This window comes from Psammomys obesus, unplaced genomic scaffold (assembly GCF_907164565.1).
Source record: "Psammomys obesus unplaced genomic scaffold, mPsaObe1.curated_primary_1811, whole genome shotgun sequence".
NCBI lineage: Eukaryota > Metazoa > Chordata > Mammalia > Rodentia > Muridae > Psammomys > Psammomys obesus.
The window spans coordinates 10,037,215-10,057,797 of record NW_026596095.1 but is presented as its reverse complement, the minus strand read 5'-3'; the positions used below and the strand labels follow the sequence as shown (position 1 = coordinate 10,057,797).

Here is a 20,583-nt window from a genome sequence, read left to right as displayed (position 1 = left end):
CTTCTGGGACCCACAGGGCAGAAGAAGAGACCCCATGCTTTCCAGAAACCCTCACATGGTAAATGACTACTCCTGTCCCCTCCTTGCGTAGTCTTTTCTCCCGTGGCATCACTGTTAACCTGCCTCTAGCAAGGCTGAACTAAAAGCTTTCCCACATGTGTTCACTTTCCCACGTCCTCTCGTCGGCGGCAGTTACTGCCTCAGTGTTTCTCAAGCTTGTTTCCCACAAGCCCTCCGGGACTCCAGAGAACAGCCACATTGTGATTTGGCCTAAGAAGTACCGCTAAGGTGAAGGGTTCCACAACAAAGAAGACTATCCGTAGGTCTGACAGGGGAGACAAACTTGGAAAGAGAAATCTGCTCCCCTTCTTCTCTCCAGGTGCTTGGGAGAGTTGGGGTTAAAACGATTTGGTTTCTAAATCTCGGTACGTTTTGATGTGAACTGATTGATGTTAGCCATGATAGCCCTGCAGCAAAGGCGCTCCTTAATACCATGGAGGGGCGTCAGAACAGTCCACGAATGAAGCTGTGTGAGGAGATTTCTGAGACCTTGTGGGAAAACTCCACGTAAACAAGACGAGAGTCCTGCAATCTCCATTCCTCCCTAAAGTGGGCCGTTCTTGGAATGTGATTTCATGCCCCTCCCAGGTGTAGCGGATAGGAGAGAGCTCTCTTTAGATTATTCATTACCGCTGACGGTTCTTATTTGTTTATATGCGTCTATGGAAAAACATGTTTTTGTGGCGTGCAGCTTGTCCTTGTGATTATACACCTGGCTCAGGCGACTCTTCCTAACCCTCAGAGTATAAATTGTCTGATGCTCTGAATAAAGGTAGCTATGGCGTGAGAGTTCAGTCTACCTCATTTTTAGACCCTGCTCTTCCAGGTCCACACTGCCAACTAGAGCGGTAAACCGAGGAGACTTAGCATTTTATAACAAGGCCTTGGCTTCTTTAAAAGGACATGCTAGATGTGATCATCTGCCAAGATTCATCCCTGCTCATTCGTGTCCCCTTTCCTCCTGTCCTAATTGTACCCGAAGGGTGCACATTCAAATACGCTGAGCAAAAATGATGTAAAACTTACCTTCAGAGAGTAGGTGTGGACAGAGCTTACATGCACTACCAGGTGGTCGCTTTCCTTAAACCCTATGAAGACTCTGACGTGTGACATTACAGTGGTCCCATTCACTTGCAGTGTTGCAGGGTTTTTGCCTTGACTAGTAGGACTGTGCGGTGACTCTCATGGACGCTCACAGCAACTTAAGATGCACTTACCATCTGAGAAAGCCTGAAACTGTGCTGAACACTAATGAGCTTATGTTTGCGGGGAGATTAATGAGAGGAGTAGCTCGAGAGGACAGCACAATTTACTTCTCTCCCCCAAATAACACCCACGCACCTACATCCATCCCACTCCACAAAAGCAAGGTCCACTTAGAGTGAAAGTGACGCTAAGGCCAAAGCCACTAGTCAGGGGTCTGGGTGAAAAGGTGGCCATGTTCCAGTAGGTCAGTTTTGTCATCAGGAGTTCCCGTGAGCCAGTGAGCTTTGGTTTCTTTCTGGAGGAGCCTCCTCCAGTTCATCGTGGGCGCCTCCTGCATTTCTCTTCTGCTGCGGTGGGGTTGCTCAAATTAGCCAGTTGTTCAGGTGATCATGTGGGCAAAGGCTCCTGTGTCTCCAGCCGCCCAGATTTCCCTTGAAGCTAGACGACGGAACAAGCAACATGGAAGGAAATCAGACCCGCAGAAATGCAGCTGGACAGTTCTCATCCTGGGTTTCTGGGGCAGTAGAGTTTTGGGTTTAAAAGTATAACATTGTCAGTCTCTGGAGGGAGCTCTATGAAGGAGTGGGGATCCTATCAGGCCACCAGAGTTACAGGCTGCCTTGATTTCTTATCGGTGGAGTGAGCAAACCAGATGTGCTCAGAGATCCATGCCATTTGTGTGTGCACGCCTGTGTGCGTGTGTTTACATTTTAGAAGGAAGCTATACCCTTGGTGCTCTTTCCAATGGATGCTTTGGAGACTACGTTCCCCATTTCCCATGCTGGGGACCAAACCTAGACCCTTGTAGTAGTAGGGTCCTGGGGGAATGGACATTTTTCTAATTCAACCTTTCTGGCTAGAAACATCTAATTTCTAATCATAAATTGTAGGCTACTTTCCTGACCCAATACCATCTGGGAGATGGGGGAGTTGGGGGAAAGGGTTGGAGGTGGGCCTTTCAAGTCTAGCTTGTCCAGTTCTCTGGTTTAAACATATAACCTCTTACAGATTCCCCACCTCCACCCAGGCTTTCTCTGTGTAACCCTGACTCATTCTGTAGTTCAGGCTAGCCTTGAACTCACAGAAATCTGCCTTCTGAGTGCTGGGACTAAAGGTGTGTACCATTGCTGCCAGGCAGAAGTCAACAATGGCATGTAAGGCTGAGCGCAGACTCTGAGATGGTTCAAGGATCTCAGTCAAGGCTGTAGGTACTTTAAACACATAGGGATAAACACGATGTGGGGGAGCCTCTGTGTATGAAAATAAGAAGCAGACATCGTTCTGAGTGCCTCCTGATTGTCTAAAGCAAACGTGATCCAAGGAAATGATCCACTTGTTTAGCAGATTTTGACCAAGACCTTGTTGCTCAACTGTTTCTGTAAACAGATTGTGAGGATGTATAAAGCCAAAGCTCAAGAGATGTTTCCTAAGACCGGGTCCTTTGGAGAGCTTTTAAACATCCCTGATATGCCGATTTCCAAATAACAAAACATCTGTTCAGTCTCTGTTCAAAACCAGGAGCTCTGAAGCCATCAACCTGTTGAACTTTCCCAAAGCCTGGCTTTCCTGTTTGTTCGGAGAAGGCTGGGGATATTCTTTAGATCGCCTTGAGAAAATTCACCTGTTACTTTTTTTCAGGGTACTTTAAGGAAAATTATTTTTAAGTGGTATAATGTAGATAAGAACCTAATTCCTATCCATATATGTATGTATATATATATATATATATATATATATATATACATATATAATCATATAAAGGATTTCTGTGAACTTTTTATAAAGATAGTACATCATGAGGTCAGTTAGATTTTGAATAAAACATTTATTATAAAATAATAATTTAACCAATATGCTATAGTAGGTTCTCAAACATTGGTAAGAAAAAAAAGAGCGGGAGGGAGATGACAAACACGATAGTAACATGATTATAGCCAACAAGGGAGAAAGTTGGAACTGACCAGTCCAGATCACAGACCATGGCCTGGTCCAGAGGTTATCTGGTGTCAGCCCTGTAGGAGGGACTGTGCTGTTGGCAGCACACACCTGTCATCCCAACACTCAGGAGCCTGAGGTAGGAAGACCATGGCTTGGGGCCAGCCTGGACCACGCAGTGAGATCCAGTCAACAAACAAATAATAAATATATAAATGAATGAATAAATAAAGAGCACGCTGTGGTGTGGGGAAGGAGCCACAGACAGTTCTTAGAAATAATTTTCCCATCTGTGTATTCTTCGTTATAAAAAGGACTCGCGGGCAGTAAATGACTCTCAAAGAATAATTTTTCAACCCGTATCAACCGCAACTGCAAGACCTTGAAATGAGGGCTAGTACTTAGAAGATTGGCAAAAGCAAGCCACCCTGGACAGGCATTCTGGACATTCTGGGCTCTCTGGATGGTGACAGATGGGAAGACAGATTCAACCTTGCCAAACAGCCATGGGGGGCAGGAAGGGGGGAAGCAGTCATTGCAAGCATGACCTTGGAAAGACATGCTTTGCTCTTCAGTTGTATTTGACTCTTCTTGCAATCAAGAAATTAGTTGGCAGGAGAAATTCTATGGGAAATAAGGCTTTTTATATCTGTTCTTTTGAAAAAAAAAAATATTGAGTTGATTTGATTTGCTGTCCAGTAGTCGGGAAGGAATGGCTGAGTCACTCGTCCCTGTAAAGTCTTACGATTAAGCCTAGCCAGCTTGCTACTGGCATCAGTACCACTACTTTCTCTAGCTTTCTTCCGATGCAGAGAACTGAGAAGTGGGTGTACTCCTGATAAAGGAACTGTGCCCTGCCCAGCAGGACTGGAAGTCCATCCCAGCCATTATCTTGGGCCAAAACGCATACCTTCTATCACTTTCTTTTTTGGTTTTGGTTTGTTTGTTTGTTTCTTGAGACAGGGTTTCTTTGTGTAACAGAGACCTGGCTGTCCTGGACTCCTTTTGTAGATCGGCCTGCTTCTGCCCACCAAGTGCTGGGGACTAAAGGCGTGAGCTACCAAGCCTGGCACTTTTATCACTTTCTATCACTTCTTCCTTTTCCATCTTGATACTTCCGTGAAGAACAAAGAACCTGCCTCCTAAAACTGGTCCAAGTCTTGGCTCTAACCAGACATGTCTACCATTGAAGCAGAGTGTCAGTTAATTCTGATACTTTTAAGATCAAAGGTGTAACCAAGATGGGCTGTCAATATCCCAGCAGCCAAGATGTTTCAATATTCTTTATTCCCCTGTTTAATCCTACAACTTCAAGTTTAGAGATCTTTGTTTTTTACACTGTTAGCAAAAATTGTGTGGGACAATTCCTTCCAAAATTATCCTTGGGCCTAGGAGGTGGTATCACTAGGTAAAGGCATGTGCTTCAAGCCTGACAACTTGAGTTGGACACACACGCACACACACAAATAAATGCTTTTGAAGTATGGTTCATCCACACCATCCAAATGGTTTTCAGATGACAGTAGGGAGCCAATTCAGCTACTCGGTGAAGTGTTTAATTGAGAACAGCTGGGACCAAGCAAGGTGAATTTTGGGCACCACAGGGGCAGGTGGAGATGTGGCAAGGGCAGGCTCTCTGCAGGGCCTCATCTGAGCCTCAGAGGACCTCAGGCAGTGGGCCAGCGAGGCCCCTGAGCTGAGGCCCTATCTAAGCAGTGGTTAAGAGAAGGCAGTGGAAATACCTTGGCTTGCCAGCTGGCTCCAGCAGCTCGAGGGTGCAGAGGGAGGTCATAGGTCTCAGTCTGCTGTTTAGCGAAGTTCACAAATACCTGCAGGCAGGAGACGAGTAAGCAGATGTTTCCAGAAAGATGGGACCCTAACACCTACATGCTTTGCTCTGTGTCTCCCACAGCTGATGGACAGCCAGGCTGGTGGAACTTGTTTCCTTCCGTAACTTGCCACAAGCCTGCACAGCAGTGCCCTGGACAAGGCTTGCTTCCTGGACTCTGAGTAAAGTAAATGGCTCCCTGCTGTGTTCTCTGTTCCATATGCAATGTGGCCACAACTCTGCAGAAGGAGTCCAAGGTGACAGTCACCTGCCTAAGGGTGGCAAGAAAGCACAGAGCTCCTCCAGAGGTAGACACTTGCCTGATTCCACTGCACTGCTTTACAGATTGTCATTAAGGATCTTTATTAAAAATAAAAAATTGAAATAAAAAAACCAACCACCAACGACCCAGGAAAAACTTAAATGTTCACTGATGAATGAATAGATATACAGCGTGGATATAGTGAATATTACTCAGTCTTAGAAAGAAGGGCTGACACGACTCATTGTGGGTGTGAACCCTTTGGGGCATTATGGCAATCAAAAAAAAATGACAAGTACTATTTGATTACATTTATAAGAGGTTCACAGAGAGTAGACCTGAACTTGTATTTATATATTTAGTAATGTGTGTCTGTGTGTACTTTTATCTCTATAAATAGGTAGAGATAGTTAGATGATAGCTAGGTAGATAGATGATATGTAGATGATAAATATATAGAGTGATATATAAAGATAGATAGATATGGATATCAAAAATTTTAAAGAAAGAAATTAGAAAGAACCAAACATGGTGGCACAAGACTGTAATCCCAGCACTAGGGAAGCTGAAACAGTTTACATATAGTCCTGGATTATATATAACAAAACCCTCAAAAATAAAGTGCAGTGGTAATTTCCAGGGACGTCTGGGGAAAAAGAGTGGGAATGCAGTTTTTGGTAGACAGCATTTCAGTGACAAAAGATGCAAAGAGCAAAGATGGTCTGTGGAGACAACTCAGCCATTAAAATGCTTATCATGCTAGTGTGAAGACCAGAGTTCAGACCCTTAGGACCTTCATAAGTGCCTGGTAAGTATGGTGAACTCTAAGTCTAGCCTTGGACAGTGGAGATAGGAAATCCCTGGAGCAGGCTGGCTCCATTGTTATTGGAAAGCTCTGAGTCTGATTGAGAGACTCTTCCTCAAAGAATAGGAGGAAAAACAATGGACGAGGATTCCTGCTATCAACCCTAGGCCTCTAGATGCATAGGTGTGTGTGTGTGCGCGCGCGCGCGCGCACGCGCGCGCGCACACACACACACACACACACACACACACACACACGAACATCACATCCACACCAATAAATAAATACAAATAAAGAACAAATGTTTATCAAAACTCACTGAGCTGTACAATCAAACATGTCTATCTTGTTCCTTGAAAATTACACATGAAAAAGTTCATTTGGAAAGAAAAAGAAAACAGCTACCACCATGGACCAGCAGGTATGAAATAACATGTAAGAAAGAAAAATGAAGTAAAAATAATCAGTGAAGATTGTGGATGACTAACATATTGTTAGAAAAACTCTTCTGAAATGCTAGCTTTTACTGTAAGGGACAAAGACCAACAATGTGTTAAAGCTGAAGGCATCCTGCCTGCCTTCCATGTTATCCCTGGGTGGACTTGCCTGGTCCAGCGTGATCTGGGTGACTGAGTATTCCTCGATGAGCAGGCTGTCCTTGTGGGAAATGAGCAGCTGGAAGATCCTGGCCAGGGAGGAGGATGAGACCTGGAACTGGAGCATGCTGTGATGCCTCTCCCTCTGCACGCTGCCTGGGAAGTTGCCCTGGAAGAACTGCTCCACGGGATTCAAGTCAGGAAGCAAGTCATCCTTCGGGGATTTGATCTTCATCGTGACAATGTAGCCGTCTCCAAACCTAGCAAGTGCACAGGAGGCGCAGTACTGTTAGAAGAGTGCACTCATCAGGCAGAAGAGGGATTAAAAGCCCACAGCATCGACCTTCCATACATATTTAAACTGGGAGTGGAAAAGGGTTTTTGGCATCAGTTTCTGGAGGTCTGTGTGGCGAAGTCAGATGCACATACTTGCTGAAATCTAAGGTGGTAGCCACTGGTAGAAATCCCAGGCACACCCATAAGGACATATGGCTGGAGCACTCAAAGGTTTGGGAAGGCACCATTTCCTGAGGAAAGTTCCTGAAGGATGTTGACCTCTGTTGTGGTTTGGATATGTTATATACATGCAAGATTTTATTGAAGGCTTGGTCCTCAGTGCAGTACTCATCAGAGATAGGAACTTAAGGAATGAAATGGTCATGAGAGGCTCTCACTTCATCAATGAATGATTAGAGGTGGGGCTTAATTGGAGGAAATAGATGTGTCCTTAAAAGGAGTGTGTGTGTGTGTGTGTGTGTGTGTGTGTGTGTGTTTCTTCATCTCCTGGAATCGACCAAGGTAAGCAGGCTTCTCTATAACACATTGTCATTACCATTACAGTCTGCCTGAGGCCCAAATCAATGAGGCCAGACAGCCTTTCCTTCTTGATGTGTTGTTTTTGGTTTTCTTTTTCATATATTTTGCTACAAGGATATAAAGCAGGCTAGCAATGCTGCTTCTCCCTTCTCGTTAGGTTTGCTGGTAACCCTATGTGGATCAAGAATGGTCTACCAGGAAATGTATGCGTCAGTGGCTGGAGACTGTGATAACTTAGACCTGGTACAGTGTGTCAGTTAAAGTCTACTCTAAAACTTCCTTTATGAACTAGGCTTGTGTCTACAGTAAGATGCTCTTAGCTTTTCAGTTCCAGGAAATCAGTCATTTTTCCACATGGGAACACTCTCCCCTTACCTCTGATATTATAAGGACAGTGAGGAATGAAAGGGAAATCAGGAGGATGTCCTCTAGTAGTTGGGCATGGGGAACAGCTGACATGGGTCTGGTGACCTCACATGCTGATGTCCTCATAGATATCTGTGTAGCGTCCACATGGTGGCTACTGAAGAAATCAGGGTCAAGTACCCACTTGCCAAATGCATCTTATATATTAGGTCTTTCCTTCCTGACCCAAGTGAAAGATGGTGTTTTCCATGTAACTTGCTTCATGGACATCCCAAGATTTGGATCTCAGCACAGATAAGCTAGGTTCTTTGTCCTTTTCACCAGCTAGTTTGATAGCTTATATTCTGGGCTCTTGATAAGTAGGTTAAATATATGAGTGACAACTATAAAGCCACTCTTTTCCAGGCATATTAGAATGCAAGGAGAGATGAGCCTGTTACATTAATCTCATTTTAATGAGTTGTTATCTAACAAGCTTTAAAGAATAAGGAATTATCTGCAACCATTTAGAAGTTTATGGATACAAGATAATCTTGCTCAAGAGTACTGGTATAACTAGTTTGTCATATAACATATGGTAATTTTTTTTCAAACTCAATCAGATACAAAGTTGGTTCTCAAGCTTGGTTTGTATTCACTCTTGCATTGGTTATGGAATCTCATAAAGCAGGGTACAGTTCCTGAATCTGTAGAGAAATGTGGGTTGATGCTGGATCAGAGATGGAGGCCGTCCCCCATCTTGGGCTCTGTAAATGTCCCAGTCGGAATGCTCCTATCCAGAGACTCCTAGGAGCTTCTGACCGCAATCAATCAATCCCAGTAGAGAAGATCTCATCCGCTTTCCCCATCCCCATCTGCCTCTAGAGAGTCTGGCCCAGCCACTGTTAGCTAATGCCCGTGGAACGAAGAAGCAAGTGTCCCAAATGCCCTCGATGCCTGGCTGGTCCCATAGAATGCAGTAAAAGGTGTGCTCTCTTTCCCCCCCCCCCTCCACTTACTTGTACTTGAGGTGTTGAATTGTGCCCAGACACTGAAAGGCGCCCTTCACCATGATGGCCAGCCTCGTACACAGCGCCTCACATTCTTCCATGCTATCAAAGCAGAAGAGAGGAAGTGAGGCAGAAGGCAGGAGGACATTCCTCCGCGCCCCTGCCTCCCTGGAGACCGCTTGCCTGTGGGAGGTGAGAACCACCGCTCTCCCTTTCTTGATGATATTCACAATAGTATTCCACAGCATGCGGCGTGCCTGCGGGTCCATCCCTGTTGTGGGCTCATCCTGTGGGGCAGCAGAGAGAACGGGACGATATGGACTAGGAGTTGGTCTTTCTCCATCACTTCATGTTTCCTGGGCTAACAGACATGTGCAGAGCCATTTCCCAGAAAGCAAGGCAGAGCCATGAGCTGTAGGACACAGCGGGTAGGAGGGCAATGGGAGAGTACAGAAACATGGTGTAACCCCGTGGATCCACGTCAGCCGTGAGTGAATCAAGGTCAAGACAATAGGAATAAAAATAGTGTAATAAGAACAACAATAATAAAGACTATAGTAGAATTAGCCTTAGGAAGGGTCGGGAAGGGAGATAATTCAAGTAACTTTTCCGGTCCCTTCTATGTCCTGTGTCCTCTTAAAACACAGACTGCATAGTCTCAGGGATGCTAGTCTGGTCTAACTCATGTGAGGGTCCCCAGAGCCTCTGATTCAAATCAATGCTCTGGTCCACACAGACTTCCTCATCATAATTTCTACCCAGATACCAACATTCCCAGGAGCTGACAGAACTTTTCCACTCTGAGTTTCGGGCTTGGGGTCCTCAGGAGACTTCCCAGGCACTGGAGGCCAGACTGCGCTGTGATCAAACACTGGGCAAGTTTGCCTAAAAGGGGCAAAGTGCGAGCAGTCCAGACAAAAGCAAACTGTTGTCTTTTCTAAAGCAGCAACCCAGGACACGCCCAGAGTGAGGCTTCTGCCCTCACCAGCAGCAGCAGGGGCGGGCAGCCAATGAGTGCTATGGCTGTGGAGAGCTTCCGTTTATTGCCTCCACTGTAGGTGCCTGCCAGGCGGTCAGCGTAGAGGGACAAGCCCAGGCTCTGGATGCCCCAGTTGGCAACCTACGAAAGAGAAAAAATTTCAGTTGATGGGTGATGATCAAGTTAAGGCACCAGGCGCAGGCACAGTTCAAGGCTGTGCCAGGCCCAGAGCTCTCGCAGCAGCGCCACCTGCTGGCCCGTGCTTCAACAGCACATGCTTGAAGGTGAGCAGGTCACTTTTCCACTTTTTCACCTTTGGTCTCACTAGTGTGGCTTCCTTACTTCTGCAGCCCCCCTGGGAAAGAGACTTCAGCCTTCCAAAGACGACATTTCTCACTAAGATTTCCAAGGTCTCTTTGAGAAGACCCTCCAAACCCATTCACATCTGTAACCTTCCGGTGCATCTAATGAATATTTACAGAGCATCTCTCGGGAGCCAGGCGCTGTAGTCAGTGGGGACAGCGGTGGGGTAAATCATCATTGTTGTACTTCCCTGGTCAGAGGTGACAGATTTCTTTCTTTCTTTCTTTTAAGTTAAAAGGGTGATGGACTGTTAACATTTCCACAGACTTTGATATTCAAAACGTGTGTAGCTTCCTCTTTCTCACCTTCTTTTAAAAGGAATGTTTTGTTTTTTTTTTCTCTTCAGAATTTGCTTTATGTTTTTTAATGATAAGATTCAGGTTGTACTCTGTCAGTCAGGATTCTACATAAGCAAAGTTGGAGCCTTCCAGAATATCGTATCTGGGAGCATGCTATGTAAAATTAATTTTGTCCATCTGATTAACATGCCATCTATTTATACATATCTACTTTGAAACCAACAAGCAATTTATACATATGTTATTTTAAATTATGTAAAATGTCTCATTTCTCATTTAAAAACTTCCTCAACTATCTACTGGTGATTGCTGTGTAATCCAGTCTTTAATACAGTGTCTTTCTTAGGGGTTTCTATTGCATCGATGAAACACTGACCAAAAGCAACCTTGGGAGGAAAGGGCTCCTATCATTCATGCTTCCACACTGTTGTTTATTCTCAAAAGCATTTAGGGCAGGAACTCAAGCAGGGCCGGCATCCAGAGGCAGCAGCTGAGCCATGGAGGGGTCCTGCTTACCGCCTTGCTCTCCATGGCTTGCTCAGGCTGCTTTCCTATAAAAGCCAGGACCAGCAGCCCAGGGATGGCACCACCCACAATGAGATGGACCCTCTCCCATCAATCCCTAATCAAGCAAGTGCCCTACAGGCTTGCCTGCAGCCCAATACAAAGGAGGCGTTTTCTCAGCTGAGGTTCCATCCTCTCGGATGGCATTAGCCGGTGACAAGTTCTCATAAAAACTATTCGCGACATATGGTCATGGCAAAATGATTTTCCAACCCCAGATCCTCCCTATGACGCCCCCAAATCATCCCTCATTTGCTTGCAATATATGTACAACATACGAGCCCATATATGTACGCATATATGAGCACACATACATTATGTACTCAGTGCTGATTGTAAGCAGAGAATCATATCTTTTGTGTTTATTTACCTGTGTAACCGTATAAGCTTATAAATGCTTTATTTTCTCTCAATGATTTGTAAATTATCATGGTAATAAGATTCTACTGGCACATTTTAATGTTGCGTGATATTGCGACTCGTAAGGATATATTTCTTTTCTTTTTTTCAGTGCTGGGAATTGAACCCAGGGCATTGTGTGTGTGCTAGGCAGGCGTTCTACCACTGAGATATATGCTCCTTCTTTTTCCTTTTCCTAAATTTACATGATACCTCCTCTATGAAAGAAACTAGCTCCCCAAACATCAACACATTTGTTTGTTAACTCAATTCTATCATGTATCTACAGTTATTCAGAATTATTTTGTCCATACCAATATAAAAAGCAAATATATATATAAAAAAATAGCCCAGAAATTGAAGAGCTTTGCCCCAGTCTACCTTGTCCACAACTAAAGATAGATACCTCACCATCTGCATGGTTATTGAAAGTAGGCTAATGTGTTTTGATTTAGAGTCAACATTAGGCTTTCCTTCTGTTTTCACTTTTTTTCCCTTACTCTTACTGATTCTGTCTTAGTTGTGAATCTGGACAGCCTGGACACAACCGTAAAGTTAAACAAAAGGAAACCTCGGAAAAGTATCCCTCTCGCCCATCTTGCTTCCACTCCCCTTTCTTCCTGTTATCAAATTAACTGTCTGAGCATCCACACATCTGCCTTTTTACTTTCCTGCTTTCTCATGTAACAGTAGCATCCCACATGTTCACGCTCACGCCTTGCCTTTCCTCATATAATGACATGAGACATAACACTGGCTCTAAGTCCCTAACAGGCTGAAGAGACCATCCTTACTCTTTTCCTATAGCTTCATCAGAATGTCACATGTATCCACACAGTCAACTACGCCTAAATGTTTACGTGACGTCCAGTATTTTGTAGTTGCAATTGCAATGAATGACCTCGCGTGTAAGCATTTTGTGCTGCGGCATGTATATCCTCAGGATATGTTCCTTCCAGAATGTTGCCTGCACGATCAGACTCTAGGGCAGGGATTTCCTGTGTGCGCCTATCCCGTTCACTGCTCTCCCCAGATTCTAGGCCAGTGCTGGGCACACAATAGATGCGACTATTTTCTGGGGTGGGTGGGTAGTGTAAAAAATTGGTCAGCCCAGTTTTCTGTCTCTAAGTGATTTGCTCCATAGCGTAGGCATATATTTTGTCATATTCTCAACAGTTTTTCACCTTCTCAATTTCCTCTGATGGCACACCCCGCAGCCTGGCATAGAGGTAAAGATGTTCTCGGCCTGTGAGTAGGCCGTCAATTGCATCAAATTGAGGACAGTAGCCCATATTTTGATGGACGTCAGAAATATTCGTTAAAATGCTGCAAAAAAAGAAAGAGCAATTATTGAATTTCCTTCACAGAAGGGGTGAAAGGCAAGACCTTCTCCATTTTAGAAACACACACAGAATTTGGAAACCAAAGTGAGGATTCCTTAGTTAGAAACATGAAACTTCAGGAGTGCTGAGCTTTAAAACTAGTCGGATCCTTTCAGGTTTCCATGGCTAAGACAAATTGTATGCCTGCCCCTTGAGTGAGCAGTTTGCATCATCTGGCTTGAGGGCTTAGAAACAATGGTGTAAGAAATGACCAGTGAATCATCAATGGATCTTAATCCCTTCCAGAAGTTTGGGGGCTTGCAAAAGGTGATTAGTCCCAGTGGAAGTAAACTTCTTCCTCTGTGTTTATTGGCAGACAAATGGGGGCAATCAGCTACCCAGATCAGGAGGCTGGCAAGCAGCAGAATAGGTTTCTGACTTCCCTATCTGTGAATCTTTTACCCCACTACAAAAATGTATTGACTTGAACAACAACAACAACAACAACAAAAAAAAAAACTGCACAAAGATAATTTTGCCCAATCACTTCTGTCTAACCCTTTACAGCTTAGGGCTTATTAATAAAGGGTGGCTACAGTAGGATGGGATACAGAGTCCATTGCAGTTCCTCTCTGTGACATAAGTCATTCAAGGCATAGGTAGGTCAGTCGAAACCACCCAGGGAAACAAGGAAGGAATCTTGCCAACACAGGACTTATCCCACCCGAGAGCCCCAGTGTTTAAACCTTTGCTTCCTTTCTAACGTGTGGCTCAGTTTTACCTTCAGATCACAGGCTCTGTCTCCCCTGTACTAAAACTGGTGTCACCTAATAATGTCCTGTTACATCTGCCAGTGAACCCTCTCTCCATAACTCCCGCTCTTACCACTTCTACCACCATTTGCTTGGTGGAATACAGCGGGGTGGCAGATGAGGTACACTTAGCCATGGGCTGGCTCTATCTTTGTCAATATGTTTGCTTCAGACACACCAGGCATTGCCACGGAGGGCTGGGACCCCAGATTCATCTTAACCAGGGTCTTCAGAGGTTGGGCTGTGCTGAGCAGGGCTTTTGGGTAAAGGAAGGGCGGGGTGTGGTCTCAGTCAAGCAGATGCTGGGGAGCCAGCAGGAGTGCCTGTGTCCACACACAAACTGGAACAGAGTGCTGTGAGCAAACTCACTGTGTGTGAGCATTGCTGTTCCGGAGCAGCCAGCAAAGAGGCCAACCGTCGAGAGGCCATTCATCCTCTATGGCCCTGCCCCATAGAGGACGAGTCTGTTTAAACTCACATTACAGAGGCCAAGGGTGACTCTCCAGGAGCCAAGTATACAGCCCAGCTTTCTCTTTCTCATCTTTCCTTGGTCTGATGAGAACACGGATCGGCACGCAAATGGCTAAGAATGCTGACGATGTTCTCCTGAAGTCCCCCGAATGAGACCTCAGTTCAGAAACTCAACCCAGAGAAAGGGTGTATCAACCTAGGAGTTCTTAACCTGGGATCCATAGGCTGCAGTGGGTTACAGATGTACCCCAGGGCTCAGGAAATTCCTCAAAGCTTTGTAAGCTTTCAGAAGGAAGCTAATGGAAGGGTCTGAAATATTCTTACAGAGGAAGAAAGTACAGGCCTCATTGGTTGCTCGAAGGAGTCTATAGCCCAACTATGAGGAACCACCAACTTCGCATTTTCTAGAACTTTCTAGGAATCCATGCTAAAAGCACTCTTTTAACCATTACATTTTAGTTTGGTTTTCCAGCGCATCTATGCCTTGTGTGATTTTGAATCACTTCTGTGAAGGCCCCCTTCTCCGCATAGCTCTGGGTCTCAGGGTTGCTCTTGCCTACGACTTAGAATGACGTTCCATATGCTAGAACAAGGACATGGACTGTGGGGGACACCCTGCAACAGAAAGGGCAGAGCACTCACCTCTTGCCGGCTACAGTGGCATCACCTGATGTCACTGTGGTGTCCCCAGTGAGCATCTTGAATGTGGTTGTTTTGCCTGCACCGTTCACTCCCAGGAGGCCAAAGCACTAGGAGAAAACAGAGAACAGGTGTTGCCCTAATGACCAAGGTTATCTTCATTGCCAGCCCCCAGGCCAGGGTAAGAGCTGGGAGAGCCATCTTATTCCTTGGCCGCCATTACTGAGGTTATTGGCCATGTGCGGCTACCAACACAAAACAGTCCTAATCCTAACCAACAGGGGCACTAAGTGTGTATAACGTTCTGGCTTTGAAGACTTAGAACAGGAACGAAAAATAATCTCAGTAATGTTTCATATTAATTACATACTGAAATAAGGTTTTAGATATATTGGGTGACATAAAAATAGTAAATTTAATGACACCCCCCCCATGTCTACTAGAAAGTCTGGCTTTCACTAGATTTCTACAGTCCAGCTCTGCTTAGAGGGAGAAGATTCACGGTTAAGGGCTGATTTTTCTCGAGAGCTGTTTCGTGTTACTCTGTATGGTACCCACCTCTCCAGGGCGGACTCCGACACACAACCGATCTACTGCTGGACTGGAAGAGCCTGAGTAAACCTGTAAGATTCAAAGAAACTGAGCTGACGGCCAGGACCGGGGTAGAGCAGGGCAGGGGAGAGAGGGCGAAAGGCAGCAAGGAGTGGTTTGGAAGAAGACCACCAAGGTGATGAGGTCACACATTAACATGACACTGGGAGAGGAGCCATGTAGACGGCGAACCGTGACACGCGCACACACAGAACAGAGAGCAGATGCCGACGCTCAGTTGGAGAAGCTCCTCTGGAGACCGTGTGGTACCCAAGGTGAACGGTGGGGACAAGATCATGGGAAAGAGGTGACAATACAGAGGTGGCCTGCTGTTGTACAGGACAACATGATGACCGTGTGCCACCTGTGCGCTCAGCTTACAGCTCCAAGATAATATTGCCACGCCTGCTCCTCACCTTGGTTAGTTCATTTAGCCTTAAGATGTCAGTTTTATTTCCCCCACTAATAATTCTTTGTCTTTCTTCAGCCACATCATCATCTTCATCAAAAATGGGCTCTCTAGTAGGCTCAGCGATCCTAGAGGAAAGAAGGCGGACAGGATCGTGCTGGGCACACAGTAACTTTCGCATCGAGCTTCCCACCCAACTGTCTTTCCCATTTCCCCACTTTTACTCCCCTGAATCTTTCCTCTAAGTCTAGTCTAAAAACGGCTCCTGACAGGAGGGTCAGGGGCCATGGCTTCTGTTCAAATCACTCCCGGGTTGCAATCCCCCCTTTTCATGCATGACCTTATGCCTGTCATTGGACCTCTCTGAGTCTTGCCTTCTTCAACCATGTGAAGGGGAAAGAAGAGGGCTATCTCAGGGTTTTGTGAAGATGAATCCTGGATGACGCCCGGCACAGAGGAAAGATTCGGGCACTCTCAGGGCCTGGATGCCAGTGTTGGATTATTAAAAGCTTCCTTCTATGGCTTCTTCTTCCTCCAGCCTTCCCTACCAACAAAATGTCAAGATAGTTTCGTCATTTTATTTAATACATGCTCCCAAATCTTTCTTGGTCTAAGCTGTAGGTTCCAAGTCTAACTTCTCCGAAATGCTGTTCCCGGCAGGCAGGTTCCACAGGCCTTTGGTATTTGTACTGGCTCTCACCCCTGGTCTCTACCCCTTGCATGCCATTATCCACCCGCGAGCCTCAGCATGTTCTCTTGCTCCTGCCTTGCCAAGAGAATCATCCCTACCCTTAAAGGCACAGACACTTCTCTGGATATCTTTCTGACACCCTGTGTCCATTGTCTGACCTTTTGACCCCGATATATGACATTGTGTGTTGTGTATTCGTAGCTCTCCTTGGATGCATGCAGCCTGCAGGCTCTAAGTTAGACACGCCCAGCCTCGGATTCCAGTCTTTCCTTTCTCCCTTACTGACCACATCTGCTCTGTCACTAAGTCTTGTCTAACAGACCTTCTACTAATTTTCTCTACCATCTCCCAGTGCCGCCATCTATAACCAGGTCACTCTTCTCCCTTTGCCTCTCAACATGGACTTCTGCCTCAACTCTCATCGTGGCAAGATCATGTTACTCCCCTGGTTAAAATACCCCAGGGATTTCATGTTGCTCTTGGGCTTGAGTCCGAGTCATCAAGATGAGGAGTATTTCATGAGCCGACACCGCCTGCCCCTCCTTACTCGTCCCACCTGCCCACTCATCTTCCTGTCCCACGGCTCCCTGGACGTCCTTTCACCCCATGTACCCACCTTACTCTCTGGGGTTGTTGTACTCTTGGGCAGGCCTCCCCCTCTACCAACAGCATCCTTCTTTCTCCCCTCCCCCCTCTTTGCTTGTTAGTTATCAGCAGGGGTGTGATGGTGGAGTGTCAATCAGAGAGCCAGGCCTCTCTGACGATCTTTAGGACCACTGAGGTGTATCAGCATCAGAGTTTAAAGCTAATTCCTTAGTTTTGGTAATCAGCTCCACCCCTCTTCTCTTCTGAACTCCATGGCCAACACAGCAAAGGGCTGAGAGGCTCATGGATACAGGCTCTCACAGTCTGGCCTCACCTATAGCTTTCCAGCCATAGAAATAGAGGCAGACTTATTCCAGGTCTGGCATAATGCCTGGCCAGCATTTAGGTGCCATTCCAGCCTCTAGGCTGAAGGTCTGAGGTCAGAACTCTCCCAGACTCACCAGAAGCACTGCTGATTGTTTTACTCCATGGCCATTGTTTTACTCCCTTGTTTCTCCCTCAGTCTTCCTAACCCTGCGGTTAGGGAAGTGGGTCATTTATAATGCACCAAACCTTGCAGCCTCCCCCACCCTTTTTTTTTTTTTTTTTAACAGGTGATCAGACTCATCCTGAGAGGAGGAAATGCTAGGAAACAAATAATTGTTCTAATAGTCTCTTAGGGAGGGCCTGGATGCTCAGGCCACAGGGCCCTGGGGGTGGACATCTGATGGACATCTGAAGGGGTTGGACATCTGAAGGGGTTGCACTCGGGAAACCAAGCTCAGGTCGGCATGAGGCAGGCAGGGCGGGGCAGATCCTGGGAAAGTGCGGCTGGGCAGGAGCATAAGCTGGCTCACCTGCCCTCTGAGATGTCCTGGTAACGCTAGGGTCGGCAGATATCTAGATGCAGGGATGGAGGCTGGATTGCTTTTTTTTTTTTTTTTAACCTTTTCATAAGCCCCTGGGTGCCCTCACCCTCATTGGCACAAGATCCCAATGTTACTCTTTGCCCCATTTCCCTGCCCTGCCCTCAGGGTTCCAGCTAGCAAGAGAGTCTGCTTTGTCTCACTTCTTACAGATGGAAAACGCTGCTTTCTAGTGTCTTGCATATGCCATAAGGATCCTCATTTGCAGTACTGTCATCCAATTTAAGATAAGTATGTAGCAATTACATACTTAAATATTAGCAATTGAAACGAAACCATTGTATTTCTAAAAGTTGGTTAAGATTTGTCTCTAATTCTAACAGGCTTGTTCTAACCCATCTCTCCCTGGGGTACGAAGAACAAGCCCAGCCTGGAGAATGAGGAAAAATGAAAGTTGTGAGAACCAGGCTGGGTTGGTAACACTGTTTCCAGCCCAGGGTTGGAAACAAGGAGCTACCCAATGGCCTCTCAGGGTGTAATAAGACATACCACCTAGTGAGAAAAAAGTGGTGTTGAATGAGGAGGGTCAGAAGGAAGTATGCCACCCCTTCTATCACCATAGCAACCAGGTTCTTCCCAATCAGGTCCCACTGGAATGGGTTTGAAGAGTATTCCTCACCTGGGGATGGAAGCAACAGGTCATTAGCAGGAGTAAAATGTGCATCAGGCTGCCAGACTCACCCATGACAATACAGCTGTGACCCAGATGCCCAGGCCTTGTGTGAGAGGCTAAATGAGACCCCTTCCCCCGAAAAAAAAAATCAAGTTCCTCTTGGCTCCCAGGCCAGAGTGCAGGAGGGTAAAGTCCTGCCCCTGGCCTCACCTATAGCTCTCCAGCCATAGAAATAGAGGCATCCTATGCCCTTCCAGGTCTGGCATAATGCCTGGCCAGCATTTAGGTGCCATTCCAGCCTCTAGGCTGAAGGTCTGAGGTCAGAACTCTCCCAGCCTGAACGGATCCACGGTTGTGACCCACAGACCTAGAATGCTACCCACCGAACTGGGCATAGACGTCTGTCACAGCTTGGCTCAGTGCCAGATCAATGAGCCCCCTGCCCAGGCAGAAATGGGGGAAGACGATGAGCAACTTCCTCAACATGGCGTTGAACCTGAGCAGCGTCTGAGAAAGAGAAGCGAGGCTGTTAGGGGTTTGGAGGCTGAGGCCACCTGTCCCCGAGTGAGCAGGTAGACTCCGGACTCTGGTCTTCTGGCGGGCCCCAGGGCAGATGTGTGGACACACACTGGATGGTGAAGAACGAGGGAGAAAAGGAGAGGCTTGGGAGGCACTTGAAGACAACCCCCCCTCCCCAGGGGGCCGGAATGCTAGGAGCACAGCCATGGCATAGCATAGCCATAGCAGGACTCAGATACAGTAATCAAAAGGGATGCAGAGCAAAGACAGCCCTGTAAGCCACCCACTCCTCTTTTTTTAAAGGAGTCCAGCCATCTCCTTCACGAGATGTCAGGGAGAAGTCAGAGGGTATGGACAGGGCTTGTAAAATGGAGTAATTTGGCACCAAGGCTTCCTAGTCCTCAGATTTCTTTGGGAGCAGGGCAGCACATGCTAGTATGTTGTCATTTATAAATTAGAAAAAGTTGGGGAAGGAATATGTTTCTATGTCTTCAGAAAAACACCAGAAACTGGAATAAGGCGGAGTCTGGAGGAGGGAGCTGGGTGAACCGAAGTGGGTAGGGAGGTTTTTCGCTGTCACGCCTTTTTGTCTCTTTTAGATTTGAAGTCACATGAACAGAAGCTCCAGTGGCAAAATCAGTTCGCGTGTGGCCTTCTTTGAAATCACCTGACTATGTCATCAGGTGATTCCCCAGGAAACTCTACCTTCAATCTAAAAAGTTAAAATCCTGAGTGGAAAAAATTATGTGTGTGTGTGTGTGTGTATATATCTTAAAGAAGAGGCTTACAAAGCCATGGCACTCAGAGCACATAAATCAGGTATTGAGAGCAGGGAGTAGTGCTTGGTGAGGGTAGGGGAGACAGCCTGCACATCTGCCTACACTGTGTTCTCCATGGCTCTGACGACTGGCCTATCTGTGCTAACATCCCACTAATTAAACCAAGAAGCCACGAGAGTTCTCACCCGGTTATTCTCAAATAATTCCAGGATGAAGGTGATGGCGCTGCTGTTGATGCCTATGAAGAGGTTAGCGCAAGCCAAGGCCACGTAGGCTGTGCTGGGGACATCAAACAGGAAGGATGCGGGGTACATCATGGGGATGACCGCCCACCTGTGCAAGATGACACATCTCAGAGGGAGAAAGGCCCAGGTTCCATCTCATTAGCTATACCTCTGGATATGATGGGACATGTTTGGACTGGCCAGAGTCCCAGGGAGAGAAAGGAGATACTCCATTCCTTGTTCTGTGTGCCTCATCTTCAAAAGGGGTTGGTGATGCCTGCCCTGACCATCTCATGAGTTTTATGAGGAGCAAATGAGGCAGAAGCTATCTGTGAACTTATGAGCTATAAATCTCAGAGGCCACCCACAGTCATGCCCTCTGCTCTAGATAAAGGACAACTGAAGGTCCCAGGAGCTCATCTTCACAGTTCATGTCAGAGTTCACAGAGTCCATTTTCAAGAGAGATAAAATGGAGACCATTGTTCTGGGATGAATGAAGACCATTGTTCTGGGACAGAACCCACTGTTCTGGCA

The 20,583-nt window shown here is 46.3% G+C and overlaps 1 protein-coding gene across 1 annotated transcript in view; it reads right to left on the bottom strand.

Annotated features, from left to right (window-relative positions):
* Window positions 1–1,614: 1,614 nt before the first annotated feature.
* Abca4 (ATP binding cassette subfamily A member 4) overlaps window positions 1,615–20,583 on the bottom strand; it is a 121,729-nt gene continuing 102,760 nt past the window's right edge. The window contains exons 38-50 of the mRNA XM_055628198.1: window positions 20,010–20,157; window positions 18,910–19,033; window positions 18,403–18,532; window positions 15,719–15,839; window positions 15,270–15,332; window positions 14,715–14,821; window positions 12,652–12,793; window positions 9,849–9,983; window positions 9,047–9,150; window positions 8,873–8,965; window positions 6,703–6,952; window positions 4,944–5,030; window positions 1,615–1,704 (exon numbers count right to left, since the gene is read on the bottom strand). Coding sequence (XP_055484173.1) covers window positions 1,654–1,704; window positions 4,944–5,030; window positions 6,703–6,952; window positions 8,873–8,965; window positions 9,047–9,150; window positions 9,849–9,983; window positions 12,652–12,793; window positions 14,715–14,821; window positions 15,270–15,332; window positions 15,719–15,839; window positions 18,403–18,532; window positions 18,910–19,033; window positions 20,010–20,157 — 1,555 coding nt within the window. The 3' untranslated portion in view covers window positions 1,615–1,653. The remainder of the gene's footprint in view (window positions 1,705–4,943; window positions 5,031–6,702; window positions 6,953–8,872; window positions 8,966–9,046; window positions 9,151–9,848; window positions 9,984–12,651; window positions 12,794–14,714; window positions 14,822–15,269; window positions 15,333–15,718; window positions 15,840–18,402; window positions 18,533–18,909; window positions 19,034–20,009; window positions 20,158–20,583) is intronic.